The sequence below is a fragment of the Bidens hawaiensis genome, unplaced genomic scaffold, assembly GCF_021521415.1.
Source record: "Bidens hawaiensis isolate Kalapana, Puna unplaced genomic scaffold, B.hawaiensis_p1.1 tig00014333_1, whole genome shotgun sequence".
NCBI lineage: Eukaryota > Viridiplantae > Streptophyta > Magnoliopsida > Asterales > Asteraceae > Bidens > Bidens hawaiensis.
This window is the reverse complement of record NW_027492231.1, coordinates 582786-603121: the sequence shown is the minus strand read 5'-3', so window position 1 is coordinate 603121 and position 20336 is coordinate 582786. Positions and strand designations below refer to the sequence as shown.

The 20336-nt window shown below is 34.5% G+C and overlaps 3 protein-coding genes across 3 annotated transcripts; 1 reads left to right on the top strand and 2 right to left on the bottom strand.

Moving 5' to 3' along the window:
* Positions 1-7592: 7592 nt before the first annotated feature.
* LOC143546300 (thaumatin-like protein) lies at positions 7593-8746 on the bottom strand. Its single transcript, XM_077037995.1, has 2 exons — positions 8678-8746; positions 7593-8404 (listed from the first exon to the last, which is right to left on the bottom strand). The coding sequence occupies exons 1-2, from the start codon at positions 8724-8726 to the stop codon at positions 7692-7694; spliced, it is 762 nt and encodes a 253-aa protein (XP_076894110.1). The 5' UTR covers positions 8727-8746; the 3' UTR covers positions 7593-7691.
* Positions 8747-9832: 1086 nt separating this feature from the next.
* Positions 9833-10930, top strand: LOC143546299 (transcription factor MYB35-like). The gene is made up of 3 exons (XM_077037994.1): positions 9833-9968; positions 10068-10197; positions 10366-10930. Exons 1-3 carry the CDS (start codon positions 9833-9835, stop codon positions 10928-10930), a joined length of 831 nt encoding a protein of 276 aa, XP_076894109.1.
* Positions 10931-15488: 4558 nt separating this feature from the next.
* LOC143546278 (uncharacterized) lies at positions 15489-19864 on the bottom strand. Its single transcript, XM_077037975.1, has 7 exons — positions 19621-19864; positions 18852-18926; positions 18214-18516; positions 17136-17271; positions 16859-17021; positions 15857-15982; positions 15489-15788 (listed from the first exon to the last, which is right to left on the bottom strand). Exons 1-7 carry the CDS (start codon positions 19862-19864, stop codon positions 15489-15491), a joined length of 1347 nt encoding a protein of 448 aa, XP_076894090.1.
* Positions 19865-20336: the final 472 nt, after the last annotated feature.

Sequence of the window (20336 nt, the reverse complement as noted above, 5' to 3'; positions counted from 1 at the left end):
GAATCCAAGCATGGTCCCGAGTTCACTTGGGAACGGGAAGACCAAATGGAAGCCAAGTACCCGCACATCTTCGTTACGGCTTAATCTCTAATTTCGGGACGAAATTTCCAAAAGTAGGGAATGCCGTAACATTTTAAGTTTCCGTTTAACGCTTTGTAATCATTACCCGACCCGGTTCATGTTCGGGTGAGTTATTAATAAAAGATTTCTTTTATTTAATTATTTTATTTTATATATTTATATTAAACTATCAAAGAATGGCAAAAACAACTCCTAACTAAACTGTAAACCTGTTTTGTACCCATCTCAAAAAAAATTCAAGGACCAATCTGCAATTGTTATTCAAATAAAATAATAATCTTCTTCTCCCCAATCCATCGACCGTATACCCCCTGGACCCGGTTTTTATTTATTTATTTTATTTTACTTAAATCTTTGTTATATTTTTATAAATAAACATTAATCTAACGAAACCGAACCTCGAAAGTGTTATTTTAGCCATGGCTTTGCGTCATAAGTATGTATATACTTATACTCATAAACATACATATATATGCATATAATACTATAAAACAAATATTATTCTATTTATTTATTTGTTCATATATATTTATTTATTTATATATAGTACTAAACCAATAAAGCTTAATGGTCCGAATAAATTCTCCTATGTTTATATATATATATATATATGTATATATATGGGTGGGATCTAGTGAAAACTTCTCTTAAAAAGAAAACTTAAAAACTCCTAAAAACTACAAAAAAAACTATTTTTAACTTTTTTTTAATTTTTTTTTGAAGTTTCTTTTTTTTTTCCAATTATTCTTATATGTTGTTATTGGTTCAAAAAAAAAACTTGTCGGTAACCTCATAGGTATAGTGCGCATGTGTAATAGTGTGCATTGCATATATACAAAAGTGTTTGTATTGCATAGAATACAACACTATTGCACATATTTGATACACACTATTGTATATATGCAATATAAGACCAATACACACATCGAATACACACTAGTACGTATGTGTAATACAACATTAACGCACATGTGCACCACATCGACTTTTATTTTATTATTATTTTTTTTCCATATAATACAACACTACTACACATATACAATACACAAATATTGAATATAAGCAATAAAACACTATTAAACTCAAAAACACATAGTAATACAAATGTGTAATACAGCCGTATAGTACAGTAATACGTATGTGCATTACAGCGGTTTTTATTATTTATTTTTTATTTTTTTCGAGTGAAATATAAGAATAATGGTTAAAATATATCACTTATATTATTTACCAAATAATACTATTAACACTAACAACAACAACAACAATAATAATCTTAAGTATAATAACAATAAATAAGGCATCTAAAGCCTAAACGACTCCCATTTATCACACCGATTAAATCGCAATAATGACTAATAATATCTCATCAAATCTCAAATCATTGTTGGTTCTTTTCTTCATTTATTAATACTATTGTTAAACAATTAGGGCATCTTTGTTGACGTATCTCGAAGGTTTGAACGTGCTCTTTCTCACTTTTTATTATTATCTCATCCGCATTTAATCCACATATAAGGTAAGTAATTCACATCCCCCTTTTTACCGTTTTATATTTTGGGGGCGTTATGCGTTAATCATTTTTCACTACAATTCCACTATTTGCGTTATATGACATTGCTCAACTAGTTATACGTGTAAATGTGACTATGTGTTTATTTTATGTTTTGGTGTTTGGTATCTCATCCTCATCCTAATCCTCATTAGTATGATCATACGCCGTCGGAGTAGCTCGTTATCCATGGGATTCGAGTGAAAAGACAATTTTTATATTATTGTTATATTGTTGTTATGCTAGTTGTAGTATTTCATATTATCGCAAGGAATTGTCATTCTTATATTATATGTATTCAAAAACCATGATTACTTGCTCAACTTTATGTTGACAAACTATGTATTTTCCCGCATGGCGCAGGTAGCTATATTGGATGAAGAATCAAGGGATTAAAGAGTAGTTGGACCTTAGGATGCATGATGAATAATAAGGAACTTTATTTCTATTATTTTTTAGTTGTAATTTCTTTTGAAACAGTGCTTGTGCTTTGCGTGTTTGGATTATATGAAATAAATAATTTAGATATTGACACGTGTATTTACTTAGTGTCTTTTGAGCTATGATATAATTATGTCGCGCCCCGACATATTCCGCTATAGGTTGGGGTGTGGCATTCACCAACTTTTGTTAACATAAGGATCTCATATAACTATCCACTTGGGGCGGATAACTCAAAGTGCACAACGCTCAACCACGTAGACAATGGACTCTAACCAACACATCCTTTAACTATTACGTTGTGGTTTGACTAATTATTTAAATAAAAAGAAAATAATAAGTGTGTGTCAGCATGTGATTGGTGGAAGAAGTGGGCTCATCCACCGAAAGTGTGGGAGGGCATTAAGAGACTGGCACCCAAAGATGATCACGGTGTAAACTGGTGTTGTGGTTTGGCGGATAAAAATTTTGTAGTGTGGGTGTGATGATAGATGCGACACTTTATAACACACAACGATAAACACACATAAACGAAAATATAAACGACACAAGAATTTAACGTGGTTCGGTCCCCGCAAGGGGATCTACGTCCACGGGCTGCAACTAGGTTTTCTTATTAGCTCAGAACCAAGATTACAATTGCATGATGGGTATATATAATATATAAGATTAAGGTTAAACACAATAAGGAACCAAAACTGGGCCTCCTTATAAAACCGGCCCAAAGGCCTTCATAACCCAACAATCTCCCACTTGAAGGCCTTGCGATAAACTTCAGCCCGCCATCCAAGCAAATAACAATAACCCAGTCATCCAATAACTCCAGTAATCTTTAGTAACATAAATCTACTAAGCCTCCAGTTCCAAGAATAAACTAAAACTTCAACAACAGAAGTTCTGCAAGCCTCTAGTTCCCTAGGAACAAACTAAGATTTCTACCAATCCACCATAGTTGCAGCGGCCTTTCTCATCAGTTACCTTAAAGGCCCATTGAAATTCCCGAGAGCTCCAATTTGGTCATCACGACCCAGTCATGACAAAATCCGCCAATGACACATCCTCAATCTTAACCGGCCTTCCTTTACTCACACTAATGGCTCCAAAGACTTCTAGAGGATGAACACTCTCCAAATCATCAGACCATACCAGGAGAGATTTTCACATTCGGATTCTCGGTCTTTCGAACCCAACATCCCTTTGGTAACGAACCTAGAACACACCATGTGCTCCCACTGTTACCAAAATCCCGAACATGTTCAGATCTCCGAATACGCTCAAGCTGACATCCCCGTGGCTCCAGGCTTCATGTCTGCAAACTGAAACCCCTTAGCTCTTCCCGATTCAGCAGCCAAGACCTTATAACTCGAAAGCTGGTTCACTTCTTCCGTCGATATAGAGGTCGTATCTTCCAAATTCTTTAGCTAAAAGATTCACCAATGCTTCATTGAAGTGAGTAACAAGAAATAAAACATACCAGAATGGCAGAATCTTGAACCCAAGAGTCTTCACTGCCTTCACTGAGTCCCAATGCATCAACCCCAGATACGTTATCAAAAGCAGAATTCCAAACCTTTTGACATCAACTCTTCAAATGTCCCACCTCCATGCAACCTATCAAGTTGACTATGCCCAGCTCCTACTGTCTCTGTTATCCCAACCCATGCCACACCAACACCTCATGAGATGAACCCCATTCGTAGTTTCCCGTCAAGTAAGCACAAGATCCCGATCCTTTCAAATGTTGTACTAGGGGTGTTCATCGAATCGAATAACGAATTTTCAAGTTAAATCGAATCGAATAATCCGAATAATTGTTTTTTTACCAGTATTCGTATTCGATTCGTATTCGATTAAAAGTTGAACTATTCGATTCGTATTCGTATTCGTATTATATGCCCAATTCGAAATTCGATTCGAATTCGTATTTGAAATTCGAATTCGAATAATTTCAATTTTAATTCGAATAAATACAATCTAACTCAAGTTTACCTATGCCAACAATTCGAAAACCACAATCATAATTGCAAAAGAAACATATAAATTTAAAGTAGCCACAATACCACATGATAATAAATTCAAAACTATACTACAAATAGTATAAATTCAAAATATTCAAAACGAGAAGTAAATAACACCCATATTAGTGTAGGCTAGGAAATAATATGGCATATTGGGTTTAATAATTTGTAATGGACATTTATTATTTATGGATTTGACACAAATAAAAAAAATATTATATATATATATACGTATATGTATATATAATTTGAATTCGAATTTCGAATCGAATAATAAATCATAAATTCGTATTCGATTAATATATTCGAATACGAATCGAATCGAATTTGAATTTTTTAAAACCGAATTCGAATCTTAATAATCGAATTCGAAGCGAATCGAATTTTGAATGTTTCGAATGCGAATCGAAATATGAACACCCCTATGTTGTACCACTGATCACTACCGAATATAAAATAACTTCACAATTCCAAACCAATAAAAAGTAATAATCACAGTTCCAAACCAACTAGCAGGCAAACAATTATAACAGCAGTAGAACTTTCATGAAAACAAGCGGTACCATTCTATGACCGTAAACACGACCAGTTAACGCAAACCCTAACCGAAAGATCATCCAAACAAGCAATAGTTCACATGACTTGCCACTAACCTCTTTTTTTCACTTATGTCGTCACCAGTACACCTACTGGTTCCATTTTCTCCAGGTTTACCCCATATCAGTACCATATCCAAGTTCCCTTTGAAAAACCAACCAACCCAAATCATTAATTGTTAACACTCCGATATCCCGTCTTCAGTTATAACCTTAAAAACAAGACTAGACTGGAAACAGTGAGCATACACAGCAATGACACGAGCTCGAACTTGACGGATGTTTTACTAAACACTGTCAAATAAACCAATTTACTCCCGCGATAACTGATAAATCAAGTAATTGCAAACAGTTACCTCAGACAATCACTTGCAGACAAATCTGAACCCGAACCCAGACGGTCTTCACAAAACCCGGTTAAAATAATTCTGGTTGATAATAACACCAAAACCCAAACTTGAAATAATACCAAAACCCATAAAACCATAAAAACAACCCAAACTAAAAAGTTGAATGTCCTGATGTTCTTTTCATCACAAACTAGGAAACAAAAGGCCTAGGTTCACAAAAAAATAAAACTCCACTAGCTCCTTTTTATTTTTCAAACATGGCCCAGCAAAAGAACAAAATAATCTATGTCCCACCTAGGGTTTAAAATATTGATACCTGCACTTGCAACTTCTGTTAGACATATCTGGTCAACACACAAGCCGTCGACCACTGTGGCTATGCAATATGCCCAACAGCCTCCGTCACCGGCGATCATTAACACGATTCTGTTCGGCGAATTCAAAGCATTATCCGGCTAACATAGCCTGGCCAATTCCGGTTACTCCTCCCTCGCCGGAAAACTGATTGAGCTGGCCACCTCACAACTGTCACACATGCAACCTTTATTTAACGAACTAGAAAATCACAGTCGAAATCAAGGCATACCCAGGCTTTCTTAGATTCGAACACGACAGCCAAACCCAAAACCGAAAACCTAATTCGACCAAACAGAAATCGTACAGAATTCAAAACCAATTGGGAAAATCATAATCAGTGCAACAACCCGTGTGTTCAAAGAGCCAAAGCTCTGATACCACTTGTTAGGAACAAAGCGGCGCGTGGAAGCGAAACAACACACATATGCACAACGAGAAACACACATAAACGAAAATATAAACGACACAAGAATTTAACGTGGTTCGGTCCCCGTGAGGGCATCTACGTCCACGGGCTGCAGATAGGTTTTCTTATTAGCTCAAAACCAAGATTACAATTACATGATGGGTATATATAATATATAAGATTAAGGTCAAACATAATTAAGAACCAAAACCGGGCCTCCTAATAAAACCGGTCCAAAGGCCTTCATAACCCTACAACCTTATAATCAATGTTTTAGTTGATTTATACTAAGAATCTGTAAATTTATTTAGAATAAGAAAAGAAGTTGTACTCTTCAAATAACTTATATAAAAAATATGATAATGGAGAAGGAAGTTGTGTTAAATCTAATGTCAATAGAATAGAAATCTCCCTTCGATGTTGCTTAAAGAAAGTAACATAAAAACGAATTTTCTAACAAAAAAAAAAAACAATCATAACCCGTATTTAAAGGAAAAAAAAATCTAAAAAGGTTGGAAAAACATTAGTTATTGTTGAATTAGATTCATTCATTCGTTTTGAAGATTGAAAAGAATGTAAAAGTATTGAAGATTTTATAAAGATAAAATGAAGTTGGACAAGTTTTTGAGTGAAAATGAGTTGTTATTTCAGATTAAAAAAAAACAATTAAACTTTTTTAATTAATAATGAAAATAGCCGTTGAACACAAACCCCAAGACTCTAACGTTAAAATCCTTTTCCCTTACCCACTACTCGTCCCACACCCTCCCCACCGTGGCTCCTATGCCCCCCTATGTTACAGTGTTCCGCGTCCAACTTGCTTATGTGGCAGTACCGCGCCCCATACACATTAGTTGAAGTTGGAATTGGGTTTTTATTTTTAAAGTTATGAAATGTTAAATTTATTTTCTTGATAAGAAATGGTTAAATCCATAGATAATATAATGTGCGCATGTAGTTTTTATTAATTAGCATCACTTGTATTAAAATTATTTTATATTTTATAAAACACTCAAACATGTTACATGGATAAAATCTTATTTATTGTAAAACAAATAAAGACTAATCAAAATCTTAGCTTGACAAAACACCTTAATTTTTATACTAAATCGTGGCTATCTGATATAATGAGACAATGTATTATCTCTTTTAAAATTTTATGTACTTTTTTTTTTGTTATAAATCATGTTTTAGCTGAATATAAACTAATCTATATGAAAATTTTAATACATGGTTTTCTTCGAATAGGATTTTGAAGTAAGTTATTAAAGTTGTATAATGTGTTCTAAACCAAATTAAATCTGTCAAGCCACAACACCACCTCACCGACAGTTTAACATAATTTCATAATGAAATTATGTTTTTTTCAAGTTTTCGGTTTTCAGTATTAAGAAACTAAATTCGGCTTAACGCTTAATTTAAAGAAACTGAATTCAAATATATTGAGCTATTGATTTTTCATTTTCGTATTTATACAACCCATTAACGTTTCTCTCATTACAAAATCGAGGAAACCGAATTAAGGATCCCAAATTCAAACCAATGAAAACCTAACCAAATTCAATTTTGGATATCATTTATTAACAGAAAACAGAAAATCATATATACCTTTATTTTAATTACAAACTTATTTTCACCTAAGATCATATATATCTAACTTTTATGTTACTTTCATAAAAAATAATGGTAAATTGCTAAATAAATATTTCCTCGTCACATTTGAAGAAAATTGGTTCCAGTATGACTAATTATTTTTTTTTACAACAAAACGCTATTCAAATTTTTATTATTTTAAATCAATATTTATACAAATATAGGTAACATACATACATAATCACCCGTATCAAACTATAGTCACACCAATATTTCAAAACATAATCATTAACAACCCTAAGCAGATTCTATTTCACTAACCCGTGTCGACGGACAAAACGTTATCAAATAATCATCCGAAACACAGTTAACCAAAGGTGGCGGATTGTCAAAGGCGTAACTATAATAAGATGGGCATGCTTCCTTAAATATCTTTGAATACACCGTCGGCTTGCATTTACTAGGTGTCCCATACGCGTTCCTACAACAAAACTTGTCGTTATCAAAAGCCAAACACGCGCTTTTGCAAGCAACAACTTCACCCTTATCGTTCAAAACCGCGAGTTCTTGAGGACAACAATCATTAATATCCATCTTGCACCCTCCAATATAACATTTGGATGATGATGGTATAGTTACTGAAACCGGGATGTTATAACCATCAACTAAACTAACGTCATAAAAACTAGGTTTGCTTTTGTCTGGTTGTAATGCAACTTGGACTAATGTGGTGGGTGGGGCCCCGATTAGCCCGTTGCACATCAATTTTCCACCACAATCGCCTGTCTCACAGGCATGGTTTTTATCTGAACCGAATTTGCAGCCTGTTCTAGCCCATATCCGCCCTACCCAGTCAGCTGGGGCTTGGATTTTCTTTTGTTCGCCTGGTGGAAGGTAGAAACCACCATTGGCTAACACCGGGTGGCCTTCATTGGCCGCGTTTGCGGGCCATATTGGGTATGGGCATTTGTTGCTAATGTGGAAATTACATGCTTTGACTATTGCGTTTCCTGTTAATTGTTTTAACTTCGGATAGTTAGACTAACACATACATAATTTGTAAATTAGTGACGGAAACATACATTTTTACCTGCAATGTCATAACAAAATTTCATTTTTATACTTTAACTACTCTATCAATGACAATTTGATATATCAAACTACAAGAAACCTACTACGCCGGGTACTCTTTTTAATAGAAAGTTTACTTGATTAGAGGGTTATAAGAGACCTCCCGAACCCCCTCTAATTCCGATCACGCAAACTGTAATAAGGGAAATTACCTAACAAGAAGAAGGCAATGGAAAGAACAGATAAACTGGTGGCCTTCATGCTTTTGCATTTAATTTGAATGGTTTATAAATTCTAAAAATATTTATAGAAGGTTTTGGTGGTTGCATTGTTGCCTAAGTATTTGGATTTGTGGCATAGCCTTCCTTTAGAAGACAAGCAAATCCCATTACTTAAGGGATAAGGTGATATAAACAAATGAATAGAAAATCACTTTATAACTTTTTTGCTTCTATCAAATTAACTTCTTCATATTAGTTTTAAGATTTTTAAAGAGTAACCTTTGTTTTTTAGAAACTTGAGCTTCTATTTGATTGATTAAGTTTTTCTGTTTCAAACTTAGCCAATGGAGAGCACATATCCTATGCAGTTCATGACTGATCGGACCAGCTCATCGTGTCGTTTGAAGTGGGTTACTATTTGACGAATATGATTATGAGTTCAAATGATACCTTTTTAGATAAAAGAAGTCACAAATCAACCCAACTCATATTCAACATACTACACCTTTTACTATATACATCCCTTCAACTTGTCACATCAATAATATCTTCTCATTGTCATACTAAAAAAACTCATGGCTTGATAGTTATGGGGGCGATACAATGATGATTTAGACGGTGAGGTACATTTAGCCCACACCTATATTACATTTTTAAGATTTACAATAAGTTGACAAATAAACCCTGCCGACCAAAGGAAGTTTCGTGTTTTGCTTTAACTTAGGCTGTCATGCTAACCTAATATTTACTTTGACATAACCATCCAATCTCACTCTCATTGAGTCCCTTTCACACAAAGCATCGTCTTGATATTTTGAATCTTGATAACAAATAAACAAAAATACACAACTTATTATGCAGAAAGTACAAGTCACCGTAGCATTATTATTTTGTTTCAGGATTTGATCTATAGAGAGGAGCCAAGCACATGAAGAGAGAGAGAGAGAGAGAGAGAGAGAGAAGATTAGAGTGTTATTTTCATGCTATAATGAAGAGATCATGCATGCAATATGTTCATTAATGAGCCACTATCTACATGCTTTTGTTGCCTTGGCTCTTCTAAAATGTTCCTCCCCATTATATTAATGCTTCTAAAACTTGCTTCACCATCACAATCTACTGTGTGTGGTTTTACCATATCGATCGATGGGAAGACGACCTCCATGTTGTGATAAATCACACGTCAAGAAAGGCCCATGGACGGCTGAAGAAGATGCAAAGATTCTTGTATATGTTGCTAGTCATGGCATTGGTAACTGGACTTTGGTTCCTCAAAAAGCAGGTTGTTTTATTCTCATGTGTTACTAATCTTGATAGTCGTTTGTTTTCATAATGACCTGACCCGTGTTGTGTGTTGTGTGTGTATATATACTTATAACAGGTCTTAATAGATGCGGAAAAAGTTGCCGGTTGAGATGGACCAATTATCTAAGGCCCAATCTTAAACATGATAGTTTCACCTCTCTTGAGGAAGAGCTCATTTTGAGGTACCATCAGGCCGTAGGTAATAGGTGAGTGTACGATCCCTGTTTAGGGGCCAATTTCACCCTTTAATATTATATATTTCCCTTCCATTGTAATTAGAAATTAGAAAATTCAGTTAAAATGTACAAAGTATGAAAATTACTCGATTTTTCGTTTATTTTTAAATCCAACCAATCAAACTGTTGAACCTTCAGGTGGTCATTGATAGCAAAGCAGCTCCAGGGAAGAACCGACAACGACGTGAAGAATCATTGGAACACAAAACTAAAGAAGAAGCTGCTTAAAATGGGAATCGATCCAATCACCCATAAACCGTTAAGTCAGCTTCTTTCTGATTATGGAAACATCAACGCCCTCATCCCACAAAGCACAAGACCTTTAGATCAAAAACACCATGACCCGTCCTCATATTTCTCTCGGGCAGACAGTTCATTACCAACAATGAGCCCGTTTCAAGAGCAGGCTGCTTCAATGAGTTTCATGACTGCTCCTTTCCATGTTATCAATGAAGCAGCTTCATCTTCTGCATCATCATCCCATGAATCTAAAGTTCATGTGAATTTACCATCTTCTTCCACCATCACCATCTGGAGTGATTATCTTGTTGGAGACCAACAAGAGTGTACCAACGAGCCTGATATTGAGTTTCTACCCACAGAGGGTGGTGAATACATGAATAGTTGCAGCAGGTTGGGGGTAGATCTCACTAAGCAGAGGTTACTACTACTGCTTCGGTTTCTTTTGTTGACTCAATTTTAAACCGTGACCGTGAAATGCAGCTGGACTTCCCTCCGCTTTTACTTTTGGATGGATATTCCGAGTTCTAAACAAACCTTAGATCTTTAAAAACGGGTGATTGATCTATGTTATAGCTTTTAGTTATATGTTGAGTTTGCTTATGAGAGGTAATATTGGAACTCATAACGGAATGGGTCAGACGAGTTTGGGTATCGGGTCACAAGTCACTTTTGGGTTGTGTAATTCTAACCTTTCTAAGAGAATTAAAGCAATATTACAATAACTATCGTTAAAACGTATGAATAAACTGCAGGTATTAAATAGATGCAAGCAGTCTTTCAACCCGTTTGACTCGTTTCCCTTTTAGCTAAAAAGATTTATCTTACCCAATTAAAATATAAACAAAATAGCAAAACTAGTCCTTTATGATTACACATTTTTCAATGGTTGTCCTTTAGCAAACTTAATGACATAAAGTATCCTTTATGTTTAAAAACTCGTATCACGTTTTTTCCTTTGGCCCTCCAGTTAACTTGTTAAATCAAATCATGTGCAAGGTACATGAGGGTAAATTGATCCTTTTACCATCTTTATTTAAGACAAAATTAATAATTTATTCTTTACAAATAAAAAGAATAAAATAAACAATCAATCAATCAATCAATCATGCCCAGTAAAATCCCACCGACAGCAAAGCTATAAGTAGGGTCTGGGGAGGGTGGGATGTAGGCACACCGTACCTCTATCCAAAGGAATAAAGAGGTGGCTTCCAGAGAGACCCTCGGCTCTAAGTACATGTGTATGAAGCAAAATAAAGGAAATCAAAGTTTAACAGTTATATAAAAACTACTACTAATTATAATAATATTAATAATAAGATCACAGTTTAACAGCTATATAAAAGCTAATAATAATTATAATAATAATAATATATGTAAGGGAAATACCATTATGGTATGTGACCTAAATAAGTTAAGTCTAAGCCCTAAGGTATTCAATTCTCTCTAAAAATCCTTAACTTTAATTCTACTTCTCCACGAATTCCTATCCTCAACCATGTCCTCGGAGAGGTTTAGGCCTATCAAATCAACAAAATAAATTTATTAAATGGGCCACTAAATTAATAATAATAAAATAATATATAACATATATACATAAATATGTATATTATATCCAGCGACCACCATGGCACCATCTCCACAACATCTACGGCAGCACCACTTAGCCAGTTCGTCCCCGGCCAGCAACCACCACCATCACCTAAACTGCCACCATGCACTCCCTTTCCCTCTCTCTACACACCACCAATCCACTATACCCTAACAGCCACAAACCACCACCATCAATCCACTATACCCCTCTGTTTCACCTCGCCAGAACCCTAGAAATGGTCAAATTCGCACAATTTAGCCCCAAAGCACCTTGAAGCGATGACAGAGGCTTTAAAGTTACCAACGACATAGATGCATAGACGAAAAATGAAACCCCAAACTTTAATTTCACACAAAACAAGAGGTTGAGGAAGTTATATAGGGTTTTGATGGCTAGAGTTTCGGTAGCGGTGATGCCGGAAAAGGTGATGACGTTGGACTTAAAGATTAACCGGTCGTTGACGTCGTCTGAGGGGGTCAGGCATGTGGCGACATAGACGCAGGGGAATTTGTTGGCAAAGATGGATATGCCGATGCCGGTGTTGGAGTTGAAGACGTGGATGTGGTGGTTGAGTGGGTGCCAAGCGACGATTGTTGGAAGAACAATTGATAACAAGAACAAAGATCTTTGGTGGACAAATACGTCCTTTTCTGATTTTATTAAAACTGAAAATATGATACTTAAAACAGTAAATCTAATTGCCTTATTTATAGGCTGCTAATACTTGGAGAACAAGTATCCTAATTTAACTCAAACTCAAATTGAACTTATGACTCAAACTCTAATTACCAGCTATCTTAATCTAAACAGACTCTATTAAAACATAATTAGTAAAAGACAATTATACCCCTTCAAATTAAGCCATCGATCCATAAACAAATCTGGATTAATTCTTTAACGATACTGCCGATCTCGGTGTGATGATGGTGTTGATAGTTGTGGCAAGTGGCTGGTTGTAGGTATATATGGTGGCTTGAGATGACGGCGGGGGGCAGTGTTGTAGAGAAAGAGAGGATTTATATATATATATATATAGGCTAAGTATAAAATGAAAACTCACTTGAGTTGTGAAAACTCCAAAAACCCATTCTCAACCACATGTTTTTAAATAATGTTTAAATCTTGTTGTCCACAATTAAAGTGAATAAAAAATGTAAATATAAATATAACTTTTTCTCTCTCCTAAAAACATATATAAAAATTAGTAAAAAAATGTTAAAAAATAGCAAAACATTTTTTTTAATGTTTCGATGTTTTGTATTAAATGTTACAACATATATTACATGTAACAAAAAAAAAACGATTTTACATAGGGTTTTCGTGGGTTTTCACAACTCAAGTGGGTTTTCATTTTAACTTTACCCTATATATATATATATATATATATATATATATATATATATATATATATATATATATATATATATATAGAGAGAGAGAGAGAGAGAGAGAGAGAGAGAGGAGAAAATTCTTAAAATATTTTCATTTTGGTTCAAAGTTTAGGTAGTCTACACAAATCGTCCCTCAAGGAGTAAAAGACGAATTTACCCTCTAGTGTTTTGTACACAATATTTAACGAGAAAACTTAACTGGGTTGGGGATAAAGGACAAAACGTGATAAGTTTTTTAATCATATAAAATGTGTTTCGGCATTTTTTTCTTTTCGCTAAAGGAATCATCCACCGAAAAATCATGTAAACTTAAAGGACGAGTTTTGCTATTCTGTCTAAAATATAAATACAACCCAGACAAAGTTAAAAGTTTCCAAAAATAATAGTATAATAACAATTTTCTATTATAATGTTAAAATGATTATAAAATATTTATTATATAAAAGAAAACGGACTAACGCTTTGAATTTCAGAGAGTTTTGGGCTGTACACTCAGGAAAGTATATTCTAATTCTTGATGTTATTTCATATAGATGTGTACTGAAGATAAACAAGAAAGCAGTTTATGAACTTTCATATTAAGTTTACGAAAATGAAGGGGATTTGAATTTAGAACCCGAGTCGGTTGTAATTGTTGTAATTGATCTCTTTCAACTGAACGCAGCATAAAATACATTCGGGCAACTCTTCAGCTTTTGTGCCCTGCATCAATATTGGCAAACATCATCTTAGGCCATGGCTATAAAAAAGTAAAAATAAAACTGGAGGAATGATCATATATGTTTCTGAACCTGGATAGTGAGCCCGAAATCGAGGATACAATATTTTAATCTCTCTCGAAAAGCGTCGAAACCTTTTCTAGAAATGTAACTGAATCTGTGCATATTCAAATTAATTTCAAAGTAGTTTTCTCCCTGCATGATTTCAAATAATAAAGTATCTATGTATCAATGAATTGCACAGAAGGGTTACATCAGGGAAAAGTAAAATTACTGTTTTACTCCTTTATGGTTGTTTCTTATCTATTATTACCTTAAAAGATCAGAAATTGGCAAACAAGAAAGCCTCAAAATTGGTTATTACATCTTTAAATAACAAAATCACATTCAAACTTTGTCTCATGAAACAGGAACTATTATAAGTGAATATCTTGTACTGATTATTCAGTTTCACATAACAATTTACAAATTTTTCAAATTACAGTTTTACCCTTTTTCAGGTCATTTTAAAATTCTTAAATTATCTTGTGAATTGGATTGGATGGTTTGGGTTGTGTTTTAGCTTAGCTGGTCAAAATGAGTCAAACTAAAAAATAAAGCTAAACTCTACTTTGAATGCATACAATCTCCTCAATGGTTTTATTCAAACACTTTTAAGTACAATTGTTTTTGTAACCATAATCAACACATCCATTATTCCAAAAAGACAAAGTGTTGGCAGGTCAACCCAAACTGACCCGACCCATTTCAACATTACTTAAATGTTTGACCCTTTACAACCTGACCCCTTTCTGACCTGCAACCCATTGCAAACACTTAAAATCATTAGTTGCAATATTATTGTTCTTGTAATATTCATTATTCAGAACAATATATAAAAATAGGCAAGTGTTGACTGTTCAACCCAAACTGACCCAACCCCTTTCAACATTAATTAAAAGTTTGACCCTTTTTGACCAGCTGAGTTTTTTGTGTTGCTCAAAATGGGTCTTAGGGGCTGTGATACAAGCCCACGTAACCTAAACCTTAAACATGATCCACATAAGATCCATTTCTTAGTTTAAGTATTTGATGTTCCTGTCATTTTTATTGTCGATGTTTTATGTTATAAAATTAGGGTTTTAATCCTTGTAATTGGAGATCAAGCCTATCTCGAATGTGGCTATTTATCTTAATTCCAGTAATTTGTATTTCCAGTTCCTATCAGGCTGTTTGGTAGCCTCTTAATGATTCCATTAAGAGGATACCTCTGAATTAGTCAGAGGTAGAGTGTGTTTGGTTAAACCCTTAATGGCTCTTAATGGCTCATGGAACCTCTTAATGGTTAAGCTTCAGAGACATGCTGAATGATTCAGAGGCTAGGTTGCCAAACAGCCCCTTAATTTCAATAGCATATAGTTGAATAATTTGTAAAAAAATTACCACATAAAATTCATGCTGAGGGCGTGAAAGAACAGGCTTCTCGTTATAAGCACTCATAAGCTTCCTTTCAGCTGAACTCAGCTGAAGATCCTCTAAGTTTGTGAGTCGGCCCAAAATCTTCAATCTTTCTCTGCAGGGTGCAATGGTATCCACTGGGAAAGCTCTAACCCTTTCCACCTCATCATCAATTATTTTCTATTGAAATTATAAACAAATAAATTATTTTTTATATGAAGCATGAATGATGAAAATGACCATCTTACCCTTATATTTTCTTGAAAATGGAGTGGAAGTTCATCATAATTATCAGATAGCTTGAAGTACAATACAAAACTCATCCCTTCTCCATCAAATTCTTGTTGAAATATTCCAGGGGGGTATAAAGGTATCTGATTTGTTGACAAATAAAAAACCCGGTTAAAAATACATATAGGCAAATAAAAAAGGGTGTTTTTAACCTCATTTTTGGGCCTAGAACAATCAAAGTCATACTGAGGAGGAGGAACCAATTTCATTGTGCAAATTGAAACTTATCATTACAGCTTTTACAATTAGAATTAGAATCTGTATGAACCGAGCGTTCAGTGAACCATTCAGCGGGAAGTTCGTTTAATTAACAAATGAATGCACATGAACAAAACTTTTTATTAATATACTTAAAAGAACGAACATAAACACATGTCTCGTTCGTTCTTTTATGTTCGTTAAAGTTCGCTCATCTACGCCTGTTTATTTCCGTCCGTTTATGTTCATTAGGTTAGTTTTTTTTTTTTTAGTTTGTCCATTTACGATTGTTTATATATTCACTTAAATTTTTTGGGTCCATTACAGTTTAGTATAGTTTTATGAAATTAAAAATATCACCCATTATAAGTTAGTCTAGTTTTATTAGTTTTTAGACCCAACAGATGGTGACGTTTAGTTTTAATTGGTGTTTATTCGATTATGTTGGTTCATCTATGTTCAGCTATGTCATTCGTTAGTGGGCTTTTGCGTCCATAAACCATTCGTTTATAGTTTTAACAAACAAACGTAGATGAACACGAACACGGACAAGAAAACCCATGTTCATTTAATTGTCTATGTTGGATCATTTGTCCGGTTAAAAAAATAAGCGAACGAACATGAACATGCCCCGTCCATGTTCATTCGATTAATCTAGAAGCCTACTTAAAAGTTGTCCAAATTTTATGACATTTGATAAGCTTGACCTTATGATTCATTTTTATTTGCGAGGTGAAAAAAATAACGTTCAGATGGCATACTTGAAGATTTACAACAAGCAAAGATGGGATTTTTCCAGATGATTCAACTTTTGGAAGTTCAAGAAGACGTGCAATATGATCAATCTTACGGGGAGATAAGAATACATCAACACCAATAGGGTAAAAAGCAGCCTGACTTGACGCCCATTCTTTCTTTTTATCTCTGTAAAACAAAAAGAAAAGCATGCCACTTTATTAGTAAAACAAATGCAAACCTTTTAGCAATTTAAAGAAATAGAATAAATAAATAAATAGTTTAACGTCAAGGTTATTATACTTCATATAATTATGTCCTCGCACTTTAAAGGTACTTGGATCAAGTGGTGACCAAGAATCTGTCATTTTCTTCTCTAATGGTACACATGGAACTTGAGAGCCTGCAATGGGTCTTTGCAAAATAGCTTTTGGGGACACTGAAACAAAAAAAATAAATGTGAGATTATATTATTATAGCCATGACATAACAAGGTATGTCATACAGCCTAGAGGAAAAAAACTGAGCAGGTTGAGTAACACATCATGATGGGTCACTGTTGGTACTTGGAAGGGGTCAGTAGGCCTGTAACCAAACAATACGTTCAGTGAACAGTTCACGAACTGTTCGACAAGAAGTTTGTTATGTGTAGCAAACATGAAACAGTTTTTTTTGTTCATTTAGTTAAACGAGCGAACATGAACACGTTACACGTCTCATTCGTTCTTTCAAGTTCGTTCATTTGAGTTCGTTCGTTTTATGTCATTAATATATTCACTTAAAATTTTAGGCCCGTTAGTGGTAACAATTTTTTAGGCGCCACAGCCGATAAATTGGTGTTAACATTTACTTTTAATTGGGTATTATCTCGGTTATGTTAATTCATCTATGTTCAGATGCGTTCATTCGTTTACGTTCGTAAACCGTAAACCGTTCTTTTATGCTGTTAATGAGCAGACATAAACGAACACAAGCACGTTCACACTCATTTTATTAAAGAACGAACACGAACACACTCAATTTCTTAACAAACAAAATAACCCCGTTCATTTAGTTGTTCATGTTCTATCATTTGTTTGGTTCAAGTTAAACGAACAAACGCAAACATGTGTCATTTGAGTTCGCTCGGTTCGTTACTGGCCTAGGGGTCAAGTTGACACGTAACACGTAATTTTAGATTTTCTTTAATATATAATTAGTGTGTTAAACAAAAATTACAAGAGCTCCATTAATATAAACCTTATAATAGTGATATCACGTTTTAATAGAGCCATGTTCGTTTAACTGTACATGTTCGACCATTTGTTCGGTTAAATTAAACGAAAAAACATGAACATGCCTGTTTAAATGAAAAGAAATATGTAGCAAGCACGAGTCTTACATATGGAAACACTAGATTGACCTTCTCTCCATTTAAACGACAGTCTTGAAGAAATTTTCTTTTTTGCACTCGGAGGGCTTGAACATGATGATTTGCTCTTTACATCCGTGGAGGTGGTGCAAGTAAGACAAGGCAGACAATTATTTATGTCAATTACAGCAGCGGTTCCATGTGTGTTGGCAGGTGGCACTTGCTCATTGGGTTTCACTATTGAGTCGGTTGTTGAAAAAGAAGAACCAGGAACATGATCAGACACTCTTGGAGTTACTGACGCACTAACAGAACTGCTTTGAGATATAACATCTGTGAAAATTTAAAGAATAATCAGTAAATGCGAAAAATATGATTACAAAAACAGCAGTATTACAATAATATTATTACTCTCAACCCTTTTGAGCTGTGGCCCATTCACCTTTTAGCTAATTGTTTCTATTTGACCTGTGTGAGATGGAATGCAGACCAAATCAACTCATTCATAAATAAATGAGTTGACTGTTTCAATTTTTTCACACAGCCAGCTTTTAAGACTTTCATTTTAATATAATATTATCAGTTAGATTTTGGTCCACAGCAACAAAACTAAAAGGAAACCCAAATCATTAATTATCTTCCCAATGAAACACACAATAACTTCTTACCATCCTGAATGCTGTAAAACTCTTCATCACAATCAGACTCAACCCCTGTAGTAGTATCAAACCACTCTGTACTTCCTGACACAAATCAAATAGCATAAACCGATAAAACCAATATAAAAAGAAACATGAAAAAGAATACTCCTAATGAATATATGTGAACCAAATACTTCCAAAATGTAAACATAGCTCAACCTTTCATTTTAATCATTTCTTATGGTTTAACGGACTTACCTACATGTGTTTTCAAAACTGGTGTTTGTATAAATGCCTACAGTGATTAAGATGATTACAGCTTTGAGTGAGTGACAAAAACTGGTTAAAATTTCTGAATAGTTGCATAAGAACAAAACTCAATAAAACAAATCCAGAACCGGGCATGTTAGGAAAATTGATTATCGAGATAAATGTAATCACTTACAAGTTACAACTAACTCATATAACTCTTTCTTCAATTTATAATAATACATCAAAACTCCCATGAAGACAGCTTTCATCAATTTCAGAAGGTGTTTTTATATTCTACTAATCAATAAAGTATTTATTGTTCACATCGAGACAGAAGGCAAACACTGCTAGCCGTTTTAAAAATTGCAAAACCCAATCTTTTAAACTGATCATTGTGATTTGAACAACCAAGATTAATAATGTAACCTTTAGAGCTAGGGCTAGTAATTATGACAATTACCAATGTTCTTCTTTGAGCATTGCTAGTTGAAACAACAATAATTAGCTAACACTGATCTAGAAGCAGGATGCGAATTCAATTTACCGTGAAATGTGGGGTTCCGATACGAGCGATCCATGGAATAAGAAACATCTGCAGAAGGATCAACTTTGCTGCGAGACGAATAGCGATTAGACCCAGCAGCTGCAGCTGCGTTTGGCTTCTTTCGTCCCAAACGACGCCGTCTCCGTCCATGAACTCTCGGCGCGGGTTCGGCATCCCCGTGCTTCTTCTTCTTCTTCCCAACTCGCACGCACCCTCCTCGCTCCTTCGATCCGCACACTCCCATTCCTCCCTCCTCTCTCTCTCACACACCTCACCTAAACACACACTGCACCACACAGCTTATGAATTACAAACGGTTCAAATAACCGACTGATGAAGGCAGAGATTTGTAATTACAACAACAACAACAACGAGATGTGCTTCCACACCGAATCGAATCGAATTGTATGAAAACCCTAGATGGTTGATAATGAGTCGGAAATCGAGTAAGGAAGGAGTGATTTGGATAATAATAATAATAATAATAATAATAATGTACCCTACTCCACCATTGTTATTATTATTAGGGTTTCTGGAATTTGTGGGGGAGATGATGATGGATGGATAGCCCCAACTTTTTTCAATCTAAAACGACTTTGGAACAACCTTTATTGGTCAAATTAGATTTTTTTAATTAGTATTCCATTAAATTAAATATCTACAACTGTATTTGAAATAAATAAGTAATCCGTTCCAAAAACAATAATGGCGCCTAC